This window comes from Macrotis lagotis, chromosome 5, assembly GCF_037893015.1.
Source record: "Macrotis lagotis isolate mMagLag1 chromosome 5, bilby.v1.9.chrom.fasta, whole genome shotgun sequence".
Taxonomy (NCBI): Eukaryota; Metazoa; Chordata; class Mammalia; order Peramelemorphia; family Peramelidae; genus Macrotis; species Macrotis lagotis.
The window spans coordinates 154,939,299-154,959,687 of NC_133662.1; the positions used below are offsets into that span (position 1 = coordinate 154,939,299).

Sequence of the window (20,389 nt, forward strand, 5' to 3'; positions counted from 1 at the left end):
CAAGCATTGTGTCTTTAAAGTATTGAGATACAAAAAAATTCATCCTCCTTGTGATCTGTGTAGGAGAATTAATAAAGTTAAGTACATTCATTACTAAAGAACAAAAGAATTATAAATAGGATCTATGGGACTGATTGTATATTTTTATTTAATTCTTGAGAATATATTCTTTATTGATGTTTAAATCAATTCCTGTTCTTATCTTTTTCAAATCTTTATATTTCAATCTGTCATCATCTATAATCTGTATTATAAATTAAGGCAGAATTACAACCTTAACAAACGAATGAAAGTAGACAAAAATGAGAAAACAGGAAGCTATAGAATTCTAAATAACATAAGCAACTAAAAATACAGAATGTGATTTAGTGACACAGGAACTATATAATTAAATTTGATGGCTGAAAGCAACCGTGGTTATTTATGAGTTTAAAAATAATTAGAGGTACAAAATGAAAAAGCCTCTTTGAGGCCATTTGTTTTTTCTATTACTTGTATTGAAATTACATGTATGCTTATGAAAAGAATGCATTTTTCTAAATGCTATTTTCAATGGACAGATGGCATAATTTACCGGATTTCAATGATTATTCAAAACATTCTACGTCAACCTGAGGTGAAAGTACAGAGCAAGGTTGCAGAATGGGTGAGTAAAGGCTTTGTTCAGTCGTTGTTTTTCTAATAAACATAGAAGACATGATTTTCATCTTCTACCATAATATTCAAGTAGTAGCAAAAACATTTGTCATCTTTGGTCTTCTATTTCTTCTTATCATACCAAAGTTAATATTATATTTCTCTAATCCATTAAAATTTCATATCTATATTATAGAAATAATAATAAAATCATATTCAGTGTTTTATAAATAAGACACAGAAAAAGGCCCTTTGAGATAGGAAGATTTTGAATTTTTATGCACATAATACTAAATGTTCTTCAGATTTCATGTATCTCCAAGGGATGATTGGTAAGAAAATATAATCACATCACCATTTTCTTTAAAGACAACATAATTTTTAAAAAAAATGTAATTGTATTTAAGTGTTAAATATTAATAAGAATAACATGCATTAATATTTAAAAGTCAGAATTTAATTAAGACTCCTTAAAATATATAATTTTGAAAATTCATTAAAAATAATGATTGTTGAGGGCAATTTAATAGGTAATTTAGTGGATGGTTATCATCTGATGTAAGACTTTCCCTGGTTTTTATATCTGTATTGTGATAGTTTGCTTAGCATAAGTTTAACGATATTTTAACTTTTATTCTTGAATAGCCCACATTAAATGTTTGTCAACCCCAAAATTAGTTCCTGCATTCAGAGGAATGACTCCAATTTTCAGGAGCTGAAGCACAATTCTATGGAAACTACATGACCCAATAAGAAAATCTTTTATCTATATACACCATTCAATTTTTTGATTATATTATCTGTCTTATCTATTGGGTCTCACAAAGGACCAGACTGAACAGGGCACAATATAAATGGAACAGATGTAGGCCTTTTATTCCATGAATTTTCAAAACAAAATCAAAAATAGACACCAGTAACAAAGATTCTTGATGTATATGCAATGTGGAATGTAAAGAGAGATGCAGAGCAAGCCCTTATTTACATTTTAACAAGTCACATTTTCCCATCTTTCTTATTCTCAAATGTTTGGTAGTTTTACCAACCATACACACATGCAAATAAACATGCACATATATGTATATTTGTATGTGTGCACTTGTATGCATGTACACACATCAGTAGCACAATGGCCTCAGCCTTATAAATACCAACTCAGGAGTTTTGCTTCCCTTTATTTAATTCTACTGCCTGCAATCAATGCCAGATTGGGAGAGTGGCACATTTCTCAGTGATATTATACCTCCCCAGCTCTTCTTGCTGTTCTAGTTTTGCCTCCCAGTGTGTGATAAAAGAAATCAAGTGTTTTGTAAGTTAAAGTAACTTTAAAACATTTTTATAGAATTGGAATCAAGTAGATGGATTCAAATCCTGATACTTATTATCTATATCTTTTTTGTAAGTCACATAATTCACCTTGAGCCAGTTTACTCATCTAAAATGGAGATAACAATATATGTAGTCTTTTCAGTTGCAACCTTCAAGGTTATTGTTAGACTTGAATGAAATAATGTAAATAAAATATTTTTGAAAACTCAAGATCTGAAAGAATGCCAACTATTTATTCTTCTTCTTACTATTATCATCTCAGAATTTTCCAATAGTAAAAGACAAATTAGCAGAGATAGCCTAAAGTCAGGAAGATCTCTGAATACATGAAAGGTGAGTGACCTAACAGTTACAGAGAAGGTGCTGATGTGAATTAATATGAAGAGAACTTTTTTTTTAGCAAAATCAAACAATATATTTTTAAAAATATGACATGATATGCAATGGTCCACACTCATGTCCACTTCTCAAAAAAGTAGGTGGGGGGGAAGTATCTTTTTAAATTTCTTCTTTGGGCCCAAATTTGGTCATTAAAATGTCACAACATTCATTTGTGATCATTTTGTTAGTTATTTCCATTTATATTGTTGGGCTCATTGTGTATTTTTGGTTTCTTACCTCTGCTTATTTCGCTAACTTCATGTCTTTCCATGGTTCTCTGTATTTGTTATATAAAATACCTCTTTGATTTATTATATTTGAATAACACTAAATTTGTAAATTAATTTTCATAGTATTGAAATTTGTATTATTCTGGCACAGTCTAGTTATTAACATTGAATATATGTCTCTAGTCTTTTAAGTTATTTCTTATTTCTTCAAGGAACATTTTATAAAAGAGTTTATACAGGTATTAAGTAATTCTTAGTAGACTGAATTCCTAATATTTTATGCATTTTGAATTTATTTCCCTTTGAAGAAACCCTTTTTGGGGTTTTCTTAGCAAAGATCTGGGGGTGATTTGCTTTTTCCTTCTCCAGTCAGTTTTACAGATGAAGTGACTGGAAAAGAGGGTTAGGTGACTTGTCTAGGGTCATACAGATATGAGACCAAATTTGAATTCAGGAAGATAAAGTCCTGATTCCAGACCTGGCACTTTATCTACTGCACCAGCAGCTCTGTTTCCTCCTTAGCTATCTTTATACCTTGAATTTCTTACTCTTATTGCTTTAGTTTGATGCTACAACATTTCTAGAACTCAGCAAGAAAAGGAATCATTCTTGCATTATTTCTGTATTTATTGGAAAAGTTTCTTAGTGTTTGTCTGTTGCTTATAATTCTTGCTTTTGGGTTTTAAGAAATATTTATTTTACCATATTTTAAAAGATTCCTCCATCCCTATATTGAGTGTTTTTTCTTTTGTGTTCCTTTGTCTTTTAAATTTTGTACTTTGTCAAAGAATTTTTCTGCATCTATTTATCATCTGGTTTTGGTTAATTTTGCTTTTAACATGATTGATTATGTTGATTATTTTGCTTAGGTAGAACCATCCTTGCATTCCTGTTTTGCCTGAGAAATTTAGCTTTAATAACTTCTACCAGTAATTCATATATACATATTATTTTTCCAAAGTAAGGCAGAAAAGACATACCTATTAAAAAGTGGTAAAAATGAGAAACATTGGAAGGAAAAGATGTGAAATACCACAAAAATGAATTAGAAATAGAGAAAGCAGCTATCAGGGAAAAGTTTCAGAAAAAAAGACAAATTTTTAGATGTCTAATGTTATTCAAATTCCTAGACAGGCAGAGAAAGGCAAGAGATTTTATGATGTTCCTGCTCTTAGAGAAAAAGAAGAGACAATGAGCAATGAGTCCTAGTATTTGTTTTCTGGGACTTTCTCTGAGTCGTTCTCATCATGCCATGGGGCTCTTTTGCTTGAGTTCCTATGGTCTTCCGAATAGTTACCTAATGAAGTTCTATCATAACATTTTATTTTTTCAGCCACACAAATTGTATATGTATATGTATATGTATATATATATATATATATATATATATATATACACATATACACACACACACACATATATTTGAAAGAAATGCATGCTTGCAACATCAAACACAAGAAGTAAATTTTATATAAAAAAGAAGATTTCTAATACATTTTGACCACAGGAAAACAGGGAACTGTTGATGTTTTTGAATTTTTTCATGTTATATAAAAAATAAAAAAGTGAGGGAGAGTCAGTTGACTACAGTATGAACTATAGTATGCAAGAGTAAGAGAAACATTATGTAGGAATACTCTAGACTGTTCTAAAAAGTTCTCTTTCTTGAATTATATGGACTAATCTTATCCTGGACCTAGTTGTCCTTAATCCTATTCTTAACTAGAGTTAATAGAATCCACCAGAAATGACAATTCACAAAGAAATTCTTTATGTTAACCAATGAATTAAACCTCATCCATAGAGAAAATACCATCATCTAATATTATTATGGGAGAGTAAGAAAGTTATTGAATATATTTAACATGTATGTAATAAAATAAATATTTTCACAATATGCAATTGGGGAAAAATAAAATATTTTTAAAATGACAAAATATTTGAGAATTTACCTACCAAGATACAGAAAGGAACTATATTATTAAAAGTACAAAATATTTTTACATATATTAATATTAATATTAATAATATGCTCACGGGAGACAAGCAGTTGGATTTTCCAGGCAATCTTTTCACCACTTTTATGAGACTAACTGTGACCCTTCTAATATGTCTTAGATTCCTACCTCAAGTGAATTTGAGTCAGATGATAAAAATTATGTACTGTATGAATATATATGTATATGGGAAGAGAAGATAGGGGAGAAGAAAAGGGGAAAAAGATAGAGAGTTGGTTTGAGAGGAAGAAAGAGACATAGTGACAGACACTATCTAGCATGGTAATGCAAATCCACAAATATACATAATTATTCCTCATTTTCTGTGCTTCTGAATCATTCTTATGTTGATTTTATTGTCTATTAAAATAATATTATTCAAAGAAAAAGTAATACTTAAATCAAATTGCTTTGAGATGGAATCAAGGCTTGTTAAACTATAGGAAAATTGACTCTTTGTTGGTCAAAATAATGTTTTTTCCAAATTCCAAAAATTATCTTTCTATCATGAAATTATGTGCAATTTAAGTCTGGAAAAATAGTCCTGAAATATATTCTATCTATCTATCTATCTATCTATCTATCTATCTATCTATCTATCTATCTATCTATCTATCTTTGTAATATGAATTGTTAAAATAAAGACATTTATGTACTTCTTTATTTTAGATGAAATAACTTTAAATTAAAAATTCTGTTCTTTCACTAGATATTAGTTATAACTAATTAAAATGTTAGATTTTTTTTTCTAAAATTGAAGACTATTTGTAATACATAACAGTGGTGTTTTTTGTGTAATCTCATGATGAATATTAGATAATGAAAAGGTCTTCCATCTTCACCAGAGAGATAATTTAAATATCCTGAATTTACTACATGAGAAACCCAAGCTTGTAAATTTAAGACATACCTATAATATTCTATAACTATAATAAGTAGAAAACCCCAGAATATTAACTCTGAGAAAGAAACAATCTATCTAGGAAATTGCCTTTCTTTATGAGAATATTGTCTTCTAGTCAATATTTATCAATGAAAACTATCTTTACTTCCACTTAAAATTTAGTACAAAAATTACGTTTCTTTCATTATGGAAATGAGATATAAATTCAACTACAAAGTAGTAGATATGCATTTATACATTGGAAGAATGTGTCTGTACGCATATGTACATATACTTTATATGTCTATATATTTCCCTGTAGTTTATGATAACAAGAAAGAAAATGTATACACATAGGCCATATGTATGTATAGATATAAAGATTTTTATGGAAATGCATACACATGTATATATTTCTATATGCATACATAGTTCTCCATACTATAGTCTATGTCTGAATTTATGTGCTTTTATCATCACCATTAGTAAATAAGTTATTTTGATTTATAGTAAGGTTTAATTTTACATGTTTTAAATTTCATGTAATAAAGTCAGAATTTGCATATGATGATAAAGGTAGATCTTAAACAGACTTACATTGGTCATGATAATATACAAAAATTCCAAGTGTTCTTTACTTCTAGGAATATTAGCCAACATTTTCTTTAGCTATAATAAATCTTGAGTCAAAAACCTGAATTTTTGCTTTGGAAGTTTCATTTAAGATGGTTTCTTTGCATTTTTTCTAAGTAGTAAGCTAAATATAAAATGTTTAACCTATTTTTTCTTCTTTTAATAAGCTTTTTTTAACTCAAACCCCGAGGAACAAGAAATTCTTGTAACAAATCAAAGAACTATTTATTAGATTAATATTACTTTTTGGATCTCATCTGCAATTTCTTTATTTTAGGGAAATTCATCACTTGGGTTCTTAGCACTCCCAGGGATGAATTTCCTTTGCTTATGCAGGTTTGCACCTTCACTACAAACTATTTTTAAAGATACTGCTGCACTAAGATGTTATGTTACTTGCCTAGAATCTATCACCTTCATTAAAGTTGTCAGGACCTGAACCTAAGTCTTCCTAACTCCAGAATTAGTGTTCTTTTTCTTTCTCTCTCTTTTTTTTTCTCTCTCTCTCTCCTCTGTCCCCCTAACCCCATGCCATGATGCCATGTTACTGCTATGTAGGTTCATAGATGGAAATCAAGGATTGTTTTACCTAAAACACTATATGTGATAAAATAAATTACAAATCTGTCCTTAACAAACAATGGAAAACCATCAAAGAAAAGACCCAAGGACTTGTACTTTTTTCCCTTAAAATCTTTTAGTCTGAAGTATGTGTTTTCCAAATAATTGAAAAAAACTTTATAAGTGTTAATTTACTCCATCAAGGGCAAAAAATTTGGAATGTGGCTTTTTTTAAAGAAAATGTCTTCTGTATTCTTGTAACGAATTTCAGAAAAACGAGTGAAATCAAATCATAACCAGACAATGTAGAACCTCCCTTCCCTCTACTTTTTTCTGAAATCAGCTATCTAGAGGAATAAGAAAAACAATTTTAAAAAATTGTTATTGTATTTATATGAAAACCCTACTACATAATCAGAGGAAACAGTCTTTTCTTGGCTTGTACTTGTTGATCTCTATTTTCTTAAGTCCTGTGAAGCTAGACTTGACTTGTGCTCCTAGTTTTAGAAGAATTTTACTCCCTTAATAAAAAAAAATAATAATTAAAGGAGGAGTGGTGAAGTAAATGTTTCAGGAACTTATATTTATTTTGGTTTTTGCAAATGAAAGCATTAGTGTACTGTTTTATTTCCTTTTTTTTTTTGCAATCCAAGAAAAAGTCTAATGTCTTACTTAATGAAAGGCACAAGAAATCTCATAGAGTAGCATGAAATGTCTAATTTCATGGGGATGGAGAGGGGAGCAACAAATTTATTTTTAGTTATTTCCCAGGATATTTCTAAGTTAAATACTACTTTAATTTTTTTAAATTAAGTTTTAAATATTATTTTATTGGTTGAGTAATAGTCTTCAAAAACTGTGGTCAATTCATTTTTCTCAGTTAAAAAGTAAATGTAATTTGATTATGGGCTATCATAAAATAAATAAGTGAAATCTACTTAAAGGGAATTATGTGTTCTCTAGGAATATTCATTTGCTTTAGTAGATTGCTGTCTAGTGCCTTGGTAGCATTGTATCCTAAAAGTCTCTTTTGCACATGTTCTTTCCCTTGATGTTCACTGAGATGTAGATTAAGAAGACAGAAAAAGAGGAGTGTTTTACTGATGTTTCCTGCTAATAAGTATATAGTATTTTGAAAAAAAGTTGTCTATTTTAGTCAAAAGGTTTTTTTCCCCCTTAAAAAAGAACCTTACCCCTTCTCTCTTTGATTAATATGTTGTATTTTTCAGCTCAACTCTACATTTCAAAATTGGAATTACACAGTCTATGTGGTCAATATCAGGTAAATGGTTGAAGTTTTTATTTAATATTTACAAGCAACATTGTTTTTTCTAAGATCTACACTACATGTAATACCTTTAATTTGTATATAACATAGTATATATGGTTTAGTAATAAATATATAGCATGTGGATGCTCACTTATATACACATACATTACTAATCTTGTTAAACCCTACTCTATATGTGCCAGCCCTCTCTCTAGAAACTTTAGTGACTCCACTAAGAATTAGCTTAGAATAGTAGGAAAAAAATTTAAACAACACTGAACCTAAGTCTTCAGGGACCTGAAGATCACCAGGCATATAACCATAAATGATCCACTACCTCTCTAAGTTTGTTTCTTCTTCTGTGAAGTATGAATATTAATACTTTATAACTTTATAATAATACTTTATAATAAGAGAGAGGCAGCTCAGTAAGAAAGATCTAGATTAAAGTTCAGATATAAACTGAGTGAACCCAAGGAAGTGACTTTTCGATTCAATAGGCAACTTTCTACCTTGAAGAGTGGGTATAACTCTAAACTTCCAGAGGGAATTTTCTCACTAGAAATTCCCTAATATAATACAATCATAGGTCTAATTCTGATATAGATGAGTGTTATTATTTATTAATTAACGTGAAGTTAAATAATAAATAGTTAATTAAAATTTCTCTCACCTTACCATCCAGGCTATAAGTTTCTTGAGAGAAGGTACTATATTTTATACCTTTTTATTTCTCAGTGCTGTGTATGTCATAGATAATTGATTCTCATTATTGTGATCAGTATATTCCTTTGCATTTATAGTCTTCATCTAAACACTGGAGAAGAAAAGATAAAAGTCAAAAGAAGTATTGAAGATGATCAAAGGTAACAATATTGTTAGAGGCTCAATTTATATTCCAGCATTTCCAACCACCAAAGATAGCCAATCTCTTCCAATTCTTCTTTCTCTAAGCTTTGAATCCAGGGGATCCATTCCTTTTGGATTCATAGATAGTAGAGTAAGGTTTGAGATAGTGATTTTTCCTATGTATCTATGTATTTAGCTATGTTTGTATGTATCTTTCTGATGTGTGTATGAACATTTGTGAGTACATATATTCATATATAATTAGATATTATGCATAAGAGAAAAACTATCTTTAAGATCACTTATTTTAGAGGTTATCAGTCAAATTTTGCTCCCTTAGTTTCATGTATGACATAATTACTTTTGGGGTACTTTTTTTAAAGGTTCTATCAACATAGTTGTACTTTTAGAAAATATGTGAAAAAGGCTCTGATAACATAAGGAAAAATTAGGGAATAAACTAACAGTGAATAAATTTTGACTCCATACCAAATAAAATGTGGCATTAGGTCTTGTTCTTGAAGGTATATTTGACAGTCTCTATAGAAGAATATGATGTTCATGCAATTTTCACATTACTTTTACCTCCTCACCTCACCAAATGAACTAGCCTACCTGTTTTACCTGCTCTCCTTCCTGACTTCCACCTCCTAGAATCTGTAGCTCCTTCAACACCCAGGTTAAGGTTCATATGCTACAAGAAGTCTTTCATGATACTTGTTTTTCTTCTCCTGCTTCCCAAATTATACATATTTAAATTTATCTGTATGTGATAGGTTTCCACCCCTACCAATAGAATACATTGTCCATGAAAATATTTCTGTCTCTGGCATATAGATCAGTGCAAGAAACATTGTATCTACTTAATAAATGTTCATTGTTACTGAAATCAAACAATATTTTATGAAGGGTCAAGTTCAAATTCATTTTTCAAATACTAATATCTACTCTCTTTTTGCCTCTTGGGATGAAACTTTTAACATAATAGGAATTAGCATTTATTAGAAAGTTGTGACTGATGGAAGTATTAAAGTAAGACATCTGAAATAGGTGAATTATTATATAAAATCCTTAAATTTATTCCTTAAAATGTTTTCTCTCTTTTTTTAAATTCAAAAGTCACTCAAGAAAAAGATTCCTGAGTTTTCATTATTTCATGATCTCAAATTGCAATTTTACATTGAAATTAGCACATAAGCAGACAAATGTATAAAGTTCTTAATTCCAGTCATATTCCTACCATGAAGGAAACCATTCAGGAACACTTGAAATTAAAAACTAATATTTAATCTATACTATATTACCAACACAAAATGATTTTTGGTAAATAGTTTCCAAATTATGTAGGCAAACTCAAAATGACATTAAAACACTTGAAAAGTATTTGATAATGGGAAATAGTCAATTGTTTTGTAAATTATGTCAATAAGATTATCTCATTTTACTGTTATTGTTATTGCTATTCAATGCGTAGTTTTTTGTTTTATGTCTTGTAGCTACTTTTATAATGATAGCTGGGGTTACTATTTAGAATATTTTTTATTATTCTCATCATTCTGTCCAGTTAAATTTTTTTTTATAAAAGTTGAAAGTAAATACAAAAATTTTCTTTGCCTAGGAATCCATCAGAGAAATACAGATTTGTTTTTCTATTTGAATCTGCGAATTCTTTTTGTAAATCAATTTTGAAAGCCCTCATTTTTGTGTAAACCATCATTATATAGTGGGTGAAATATTGGATATGAAGCAGGAAGACATGGATTGAAATCCAAAAATTTGTTAGCTATGTAAATATGAACATATCACTCTGAGCCAGTTTCCTTATCTGTAAAATGAGAACAATATATATATATATAATATATATTTATATATATGCTTATGAAACCTGTGAAAGTTAAAGGTTGATTGACCTTTATTTTCTTTTTAAAAAAACATATTTCCATATTAATCATGTTGTGAAAGAAGAATCAGAAGAAAAAAAGCATAAAACATAAAATGAATATTTAAAAAATTGAAAGTAGTGTGCGTTAGTCTGCATTCAGACTCCATAGTTCTTTCTCTGGATGTAGATGACATTTTCCATCACAAGGATGGCTGTTATTTTCATGTTTATTTTCTCAGTGCCCTAGGCAACTTTCCTAGACCTTAAACTGTACATGAATTACTAATATGCATCAGAGTTTCTCCTTAGAGTGTTTGTCATACTTACATCATAGTTTTAAATCACCACAGAGAGGCTCAAATGGGGAGCTATACCTGGGATTTCATTGGCCAAAGGTGCTCCTGAATAAAGAATCTCCCTGTATTAACTGAGATTGACATTTTTCTTTACAATTTGTATCCTTAAGGAGCTGTCCAGAGCATAGGGGTCTTGACCAGTATTACATAGCAGGCATCAGAGAAAGAACTTGAACCTGAATTTTGCAGTTCCGAGACTGACTTTCCATTTATTATGCCACCCTCACTCTCACTAATGAAAACTATTATTATTATTATAACGATGAATAATCCTGTGATGGGGGTTATTCCATTTAAATAGAATACTGATTTTTTTTTTTGCTTTATGGTTTTGAGGCATTTCTTTCATGATCTAAAAAGGAAGATTTTCTGCAAGCCCTTTCTTTGAAATAGCCACAAGACTTTTTTCCCTAGCCCAACCAAATGGTGCTGCTTCCTTCTACTCCACTGTTAAATAACTTGTAGTCTTTCTTGTGAAGTCTGTTCCAATAGTTGAGCCATATAGTTGCTCCTCAGGTAGCAAATGAACCCCAAGAGGATCCTTATCCAGAAGGACAACTTTAACCTTTTTGAATCTTCTTTACTAGGGGTGGTTAGGTGGCGCAGTGCATAGAGCACCAGCCCTGGAGTCAGGAGTACCTGAGTTCAAATCCGGCCTCAGACACTTAATAATTACCTACCTGTGTGGCCTTGGGCAAGCCCCATTGGGGCATAACCCCATTGCCTTGCAAAAACCTAAAAAAAATTTTAAAAAATTAAATCTTCTTTACTATAACTCTTCTAGTAACCAGCATCACAAAAACAGTCAGTTGTGAATATCCATAGAACAAAAACAGTTTGTGGCAAAGAAATATTTTCTTTCTGGTTTGTACAAAGTTTGCACTATGTACCATTTCAAGTGGTTCCATCTATCAAAAAAGAATATATCTTCAGATATAAATGCAGAAGATTCAAGTGGTACCAAGGCAGTGGTTTTTGACTGCTTTCCAGGAACAATGAAAGACAATAAGAATTACTTACTATCCATGGCATTTTAAATAAGTCACTTGCTTAAGCCACACTGAAATTCAGTTTCCTCATTTGTAAAATGGGAATAATAATAACAACAAAATTTAAATATAGTTCTTTAAATCTGGCAAACCATTTACAAATATTAATTCATATTATTTACACAACTATGCTGTGATGTAATTACTATTATCTTCATTTTTATCTTTATCTTATAGATGAGGAAACTGAGGCAGATAGAGACTAAGAGACTTGACCGGAATCTTACTTAGTGTTTTTAGGCCAACTCTGAATTCATGTCTTTCTGACTTCAGTTCCAGCATTATAATAGCCATAGTATCAGCCAGTTGCCTCTCTCTCTCTCTCCTCTCTCTCTCTCTCTCTCTCTCTCTCTCTCTCTCTCTCTCTCTCTCTCTGAATATATATTAAGATTGTAGATATAGATAGATATGTTTATATTTATCTATATCTATAATAATTTTTTTCACTATATACTATAGGATTGTGAGGCTCAGTTAGATAATGTATATAAATCATTTTGTAAATTGTAAGGCGTTTTTTGAGTAAATTTTTTTTATTATTAACCTAAAGACAGAATTTTGAATTGACATAATTTTGGTTCTGTAAATGATGTTTAGTCATTGTTACCTATAGGAATAGAGACTGGGACTGATTTTATTACTATTGGGAACTCCCTATCTAAAGAAACTTCCTTTCCAAGTGCATGTATTAGTTTTAGACAGTTACTTAGAAAGCACTGAAAGGTTAGTTAATTTTGTCTGAGGTCATATAACTATCATGCATCAAAGTCTAGACTTGAATAATGGTCTTCCTGGATTTAAGACTATACATTATATACCAGGCTGGCTCTCATAGTAATGATAGTCTTCAAAATACCTTTATAAGTAAGGGTAATATCCAAATATGAAGTTAGACATTTATTTCTTTGATGGATATCTAGGCAAAGAAAGTTATGAATTTTTTTTTTACCAAATCTTCTACAAAAGCATCTGTAAAATACTTCTATCCCAATTGTACTATAAATTAAATAATTAAAAATATATTTAAATATGGATAGATTTTAAATATATTTCTTCTCTTTAGGAAGGAAAAAGTTAAAAACATTTTTTAATCATTGCTAATGTTCTTTAGTTTTTTAGTTATTTTTTCCCCAATATTATACTAGTTTCTCATAAAAGATATGTGAAGGTTTTTCTCACTATTGTCTAATATTTCAAAAGATAAGGGTTAAAACAAATAAAGCACTACTTTTTAAATTTTAAATTTATTGCATTTTTGAGCCAACACATTACCTTTCTTTATGAGGCAGTATGGCAACTTTTGGTCTTACTGAAAGTGTTTAACTTCTTTAGGCATGATTATTTATTACTCATGTGACCTTGGGCAAGACAGTTAAATTTTAAATATCTTGGTTTCCTCATATGGAAAACAAGGTAGTGAAACTAGATGATCTCTAAGGTCTCTTCCAGCTCTAACTATATTGATTTTGTGAACTGGAAATACCATTTAATAGGTCATCTATTTGGCCTTTGCAATCCATGTTCCCTAGGCCTGATAATTAATTTAATCATATAATCACATAATCTATATTAAGATATTATCATCACTCAGATATTTCTCATGTTAGAGATTCAAGACCATTAAAAATGAGAAATATTATTGAGAAGGAAAATACTATGGTAAACTTTATGGACAGTGAAATCTGCCAAGTCAACCTGTTGGTATATGCCTTCTACATGATAAAACCCAAAGAATATTTCAGTGTTTGTTCTTTTATTCTTAAAGATTATGTGTAAAAATGGTGGAAAGAACTTCCGTGAGTTTCCTTCCATAGGTTTTTTAAAACCAATTATTGAAAATGTTGTTTTTCCTAGGTTGATGATTTTGGCTCTTTTAGTTTATAATGCTACTAATAATATCAGCTTGGAAGGCCAACTCATTCAGCAGAGGCTCATAGGAAGCAATGAATCATTAGGTGATGGTTTGAAGCTGTATACCGTCATTGTGAAGCAAATTGGTAAGTTGCTCTTATTTACTTTTAGTTTCTGAATATTTTGTGTTTTTTAGCTTTTTATAAAAAAGACTTTTTGTTAAAATTCAAAAACTCTTATTAGTCTTCCTGGTATTCACCTGTAATAAAATCTGTATTTAGCTGTTCTTCTTTGTACTTAAATACAAAGTCCCTTTGATTGCCAGGAATAAGCTAGACACTGTAGCTATACTGACTTCCATGTCTTCCCTTTCTCAATTCATTAGTTGAAAAAATCGGTACTATGTTAGAAATGTTAGAAACACTTAATTTCTAGTAGCATTTTAAACATAAAATTGTCATACTTTATACTGTGGAACAAGTGTGTATGGTGCAGTTACAAGACATTCTTGGCAATTTTGAATAAATCAAGACCTCACTCAGAAGCATGAAGAACCATAAAGAAACAAGATCTATTGGCTTACCTACTGAAAATTCTAAACAAGATGGCTTTGCTTTTCAAGACCTAGACATACTTCCATCATGCATAAATTCACAAAATCATATAAGAATTGCAAGTCTCATCATATACGACATTGACTGCACAACAGATGGATAAAAATATGAAATTTCAAGACCTCCCCATTATATTCCTATATCTTTTAAGAATTGATATAATTGGAATCTCTCCTAATCTATTAGCATAGGTAAATTTACCTAGCAGCCATAAAGATGCCTATACTATCAGTAAGGCTAAATTATAGATGTAGTTATAGACTGAGAGGCAATGCAGCACGGTGGATAAGGTGCTTGATCTTGAATTTGGAAGAAATGCTTTTGAACCCCATTTCTGAAGGGCTATACAATCCTACACAGACCATAGGAGCATAGACAAATGATCGCTGAATCTTCTTTAAGCTCATAATCTACAGACCCCTAAGTCTTGATCATGCCGCTCTCCATCATGGATGAAATAAGAATCTTTGTTCATTTGGAAATTTCTTATCTAATCTATTTCATATAAACTAGAACTTAAGATATAGTAAGGAATCTAAAACAATAAACTTTCTAGTTCTCCAAAAATGATTTCAGGAGCTTCTCATTTTTTGTAACTATGACTTCAAAACTGTCATAGAGACAGAAGTACAAAATAGCATAAATCACTTTATAGTCAGTGACTATTGTAAAATGAAGCTATTATGAAAGAATGTAAAAATATTTCAATCAAGTAAACCTTAGGCACCTAGTACATGCAAGATGTAGCTAGATCCCAAATAGCATGAATAATGAATCATGTGAAATAATTGTGTTCTTCACACTACATATTTTCTATTGGATTGTAAGCAATGACCTTATTTTATATGAATATAACTTTAAATAACATAGATTCTAATATATACATTCATTCTATAAGTTTTTTAATTCAATTTAATCAGGACCTAACTATATTGTATTAAAGCCTGAAGGAAATAAAGGAGCACAGGAATGGGACCAAAGACCAGTAAGACATGACTACTACTCTCAAAAACCTTAGAATCTATTACAGGAGATGAGATAGTTACCAGAAAAAAAAGACAATTCATGCAATAGCAGCATCTGAGACATTTCCCACTTTTCTAAATTTATATGCCTAAAAATGTTGGAGAATTTCACTGTTCTAAACAGTGATTCCTTAACTGCCCCCCCAAATAACAAAAAAGTGAACAAAAGAAAGATAAAATAGAACTAAAGTAGATAGAACATCCTTTGAGAAACTAATAGATGGAAGGTGATATAAATGCTGTAACTGGCTTTTGTTTGTAGATAGATGTTCTTCAGAAATAACATGAATCTTCTTGAGTCTACTATGTAAGTTATATTTAATATCAAGTATGAAAAGGATTGATAGGAGTTAACAGTAATAGCCCACCCATTTCTACTGAAAAAATACTTCTTGGCTCAGATATATTCACAATAGTAGAATGTATTCTATTGAGTACAATGATTCTTTCATGATTTCTTCATTTCTTTTTCTTTCATATCCCCAGAATTTATAACACCATGTAGTACTGTGCAAGTCACAGTGGATTGCTAAATACATGTTTGTCTGATTAATTGAATCAAGGCCTGAATAACCCTGTGCTTGCTAGATGGAGACAAAAAATGGGGTAGCCTCTAATAGGACAATGAAATTTCAGGACATAGGTGCTATTGCTCACAAGTTCTAGTACCAGACTGGGCAAAAACTTGCAAAGATGTGTATTGGCTGTTACTAAGGCATCAAAAAGAACTTCTATTGTCTCTGAAAATGTAAGCAGTGGTCATTGAAACTAATAGTGGTGGGTTTTGTGACATAGAAAGTTTTCCATTCTCATCCCCACCCTGAAAGACCTCACCTTACTATGTGATTTTGAAGAAAGATGCTCTGTCTTCTCTGAAACATTTGTTCATTCACTTTGTTCTGCATCTGAACCTGGGCTCCTTAAGCTTCCAGGGACTTTATCCAGTTCCATTACAGAAATTAGAAGAATTCAGAGCCTCATGTAATAAAACAGAATTTTAGAGCTGGAAGAAACCTTAGAAATGATTTAGTTTAGCAGTTTTATTTCTCTGTCTGGAAAGGAGTAGAGGTCTCCTAGAGCCCTAAAGAAGTCAGATGACTTAGGGTCACACACATAAACTTGCTTAGATTTTCAATCAACTGCTCTTTCCCTCTTGAAATACTTTTGTGTTATACAATTTATAAGTATTTTGGCATTATATACACTACTACATTTGGTAAGGGAAATTAAGTCCTAGTGTATGGATAAGCATTTTTGATATTTTCATCCACAGAATGCATTGAAATAATGACTATATTTATCTTTTAAGAAATTGAGGCAAACAGAAGTTGTCACTTGCTCAGGGTTACCCAACTATTAAGTGTATGAGACTAGAATTGAACTCAAATATTCTCACTCCAAGCTCATTGTTTTATCCACTAAGTTATCTACATGTGTGTATGTATATGATGTTTCTATAAATCTAATAGAGGGGTATCCATGACAGTGCCAAATCACCTTCATTTCCGACCCTAACCCTAATCTGAATCTTTAAGCTCCAAATCTGGCATTCTTTCTGTGACAGCACAATACACATGCTTGCAATGCACAAATACACTCACACACACACATGTTTAATCCAAACTGCACTTTGTGGAAGAACTTGGGTTTTATATTTAGAATTCATATTTTTTTTCCTTATGAAAATTTTGGAAGTGCCTTCATTTAATAATATTGATGGAAAAGGGATTCTGTTTTAGACAAGTACAAACACACACATATGCACATACACACATCCATTAATGAGATAATTTAGGGATTTCAAGGAACTTTCAAAGCCATTCAGTCTAATCCTTTTATTGTACAGATGAAAAAACATGAGATGCAAAAATGTGAATGGTCACACAGCAAATTAAGTGTCTGAGGTAGGATTAGAATTTGTTTTCCTGACTCTGGGTACAGGTTTTAAAGATGGGAGACTGATTAGAATACTCTTCCTGTTAAATGAATTAGTTCAGATGAATCTTATTGTGGTTTATTGTTACACAGGGACATGTCCAGAAAATGAACAACCTGAAGGTTATAAATGGTTAACCACAAAACCAGCTGTCCAAACACATCCATGTAAAGGGAAACCTGGCTATTATGCCTCCAGAACTTGGTAAGACATTAACCCTGATTAGCAGTGTTAAAACTCAATTTTCAATTTGGTTATATTCTATGTAGTAGGCCATGAAAATTCATAGAATTACATAATTTCAGAGTTATAAGGGACTAATTTCCAATAATTCAAGTGATGCCAGAAAGAACCTGGAGATTGAATGATGTTTTGGTTGGTAGGAATTAAAACATTAAAGTGTCAGACCATGGATTCAACACTGATGTAGAGGCAAATGAATTTAGATCTGGGGAAGATAGACTAGGAGAATAGAAAGGGACCAGAAGTGGGGCAAAGAGCAAATTGAGTGTGTTGACGAATTTGGGGAAAATGGAAGTAGAGTAAGTTAGCATCAGAGAAAAGAAATTTTGAGATAGGTCAAATGGGGTGGGAGTAGTAGTTGGAGAAAAGATAGAAAGTTCACATCTAAGGCAATCCTGGGTGACCAGGATTGGAGAATCAGCATATTGGGAGGGGTAGAATGGAATGGGATGTTGGCAATCAGGGTAGGTTTGCTCATTTGGCAGACCTTCACAATGCAATTCAGTGCAATGTACTAATTGTACTTCCTTACATTGTTATAAAGCTTACTATTCCATTTTTTAAAATGTGTCCAGGATTATTTTTACTGATTATACTTTTTATCATAAAGCTTTTTATTTGGAAATTCCTAGAAATTTCTAAAAAGTCTTTCTTAATTTCTTATTGAAGTTATATGTTTCAAAAGTATAAAATGTTTTGGTTTACATGAATGTGGATTGAAATATGAATTTCTGTTGCTTAGTCATCAAGATACCACAAACAAAACCTACTGGGGAACTCCTGATTTAACGAATTGTGCTGGTGAGTGAACAAGTTATATTCTTTCAGTTGTCAAAACAATAATGGCATTTTTTAAATATTTCCCAAACCTTACAGAACTATTATCTACTATACAGCATATTTTGATAATAAAAACTCAATATATGAATATTTGATTTTTCTTAGATTAACTATATGTGTGTATATATATATATATATATATATATATATATACACACATATATAATTCTTCCTTTATTTCCCATCTTAAGTTGAAATTCATGACAAGTAGCAAGAAAATTACACTGGACATATTCTACACATCTTGACATCTTGAGATTATAGATTTGAGGTTCCCCCATTGTAATGTCTAATTTTTGTTGTGGTTATAAGTATTTGGGGGTTTGAGACATTATTTTTAGAAAGTCATTGTTCAAATTGTTTCTAACAAGGTATTTTCTGTATGTTAGGCTGCTAAATTGGTAACTATCATTACACTAGGAAGGGAGATGTAAAGGGACATTATATCTCTTACAAATTTGAAAATAGTTCTACTAATATGTAAGAATCATTATCAGAGGAGAGGATCAAGGAAATGTACTTTTTTCCCCTCTGTAGTTGAGATTAGAATTGGTTCTTAGTTTCTCCCAGGTGAGAAACCCTTCCTCCAGGGGAAGGGCTTGAACTCAGTTTTATCTGATTTTGAGGCCAGGTTTCTAGCCTCTACCCAATACTGCCACATATTTTTCCCTCAGGGATTTCCTCAACCATGCTATGTGATGAACTGCCATGCTCACTAATCAAAGTTTTGTGCATCTTTTCTGAATAGTAAAAGAATATAAAATGAAACTGGAAGTCACATACAAAAGGTTGTCAAATGTCTAAATGTCATGTAAGATCACTGTAGTAGACAATTGTGTAGCTTTTGTATCTTATTTTAATATTTATCTTCTATTGTCATTTCATCACCAAAATGACTCTTTGAAGTGATTATGTTGACAAGAATCATTACCATTTCGTAGATGAGGGAAACTGAGTCAGAAAGATAAAAATGTGTTCTTTATTGTGATTTTACATGTGTGTGTGTGTGTGTGTATATGCTTTTTTTTTAGGAATAACGAATGAAATTGCGAATGAGCTTTTAAATTTCACAAGTGAAGGACAGACCCTCACCTCAGCCAACATAACCAGTATTGTGGAGTACCTGAAAAAAATTGTGAATAATGAAGAAAACATTGATATAACTTTAGGTTCAACTGTAATGACTATATTTTCCAATATCTTAACTAGTTCAGACAATGAATTGCTGGAGTCTTCTTCTGAGTAAGTATTTTTTTTTCTTCCTGAGGGCTGGGAAAATTAAGGAAATACTTTTGCCTATGTAGTTTAACATAAATTTCACTGAAAGATAGAAATCACAAGATAGTTTTATTTCCCTAAAGAGCACATTTTCTGTGACATATTAAAGAAAACTTCTTGTAAGATGTATCTATTTTATATTCAGAAGTTTATAATTTTATCAGAATGAGTGGTGTCTCCATGATTGCAGATAATACCATCCTACCTCAAAGTAACTAGCTAGTATTTATGGGGCACTGTGGACAAAAACTTTATAGTAATCACTTTAGCTTACACTTAGCTTTTCTAGTTTGGTGTGAAATGCCTAAATTTGGCATTTCCTGGTAGTAGTCTTAGAAAGTCCAGAGTGATGTTCCTAGGAGAATTTTAGTGGAATACAATGCATAGAATTATAGACTGTCAACAAAGAAGCGTAAATACATTTTTTGTGACTTTATCTAAAACCTGAACCAAATAATTTTTTTATAATTCTCATACCTCCTAAAAGGAGACATTTTGCAAATACACAAACTTAAACTTAAAAAAACCCTTATCTTTAAGGGTTTT

General features: G+C 30.9%; 1 protein-coding gene across 4 annotated transcripts in view; it reads left to right on the forward strand.

Annotated features, from left to right (window-relative positions):
- ADGRG6 (adhesion G protein-coupled receptor G6) overlaps window positions 1-20,389 on the forward strand; it is a 183,124-nt gene that overhangs the window by 108,775 nt on the left and 53,960 nt on the right. For all 4 annotated transcript variants that reach the window (XM_074187712.1, XM_074187714.1, XM_074187715.1 and 1 more), the window contains 7 exons: window positions 561-646; window positions 7,880-7,932; window positions 8,724-8,786; window positions 13,911-14,053; window positions 17,575-17,686; window positions 18,468-18,526; window positions 19,597-19,807. In XM_074187712.1, coding sequence (XP_074043813.1) covers window positions 561-646; window positions 7,880-7,932; window positions 8,724-8,786; window positions 13,911-14,053; window positions 17,575-17,686; window positions 18,468-18,526; window positions 19,597-19,807 — 727 coding nt within the window. The remainder of the gene's footprint in view (window positions 1-560; window positions 647-7,879; window positions 7,933-8,723; window positions 8,787-13,910; window positions 14,054-17,574; window positions 17,687-18,467; window positions 18,527-19,596; window positions 19,808-20,389) is intronic.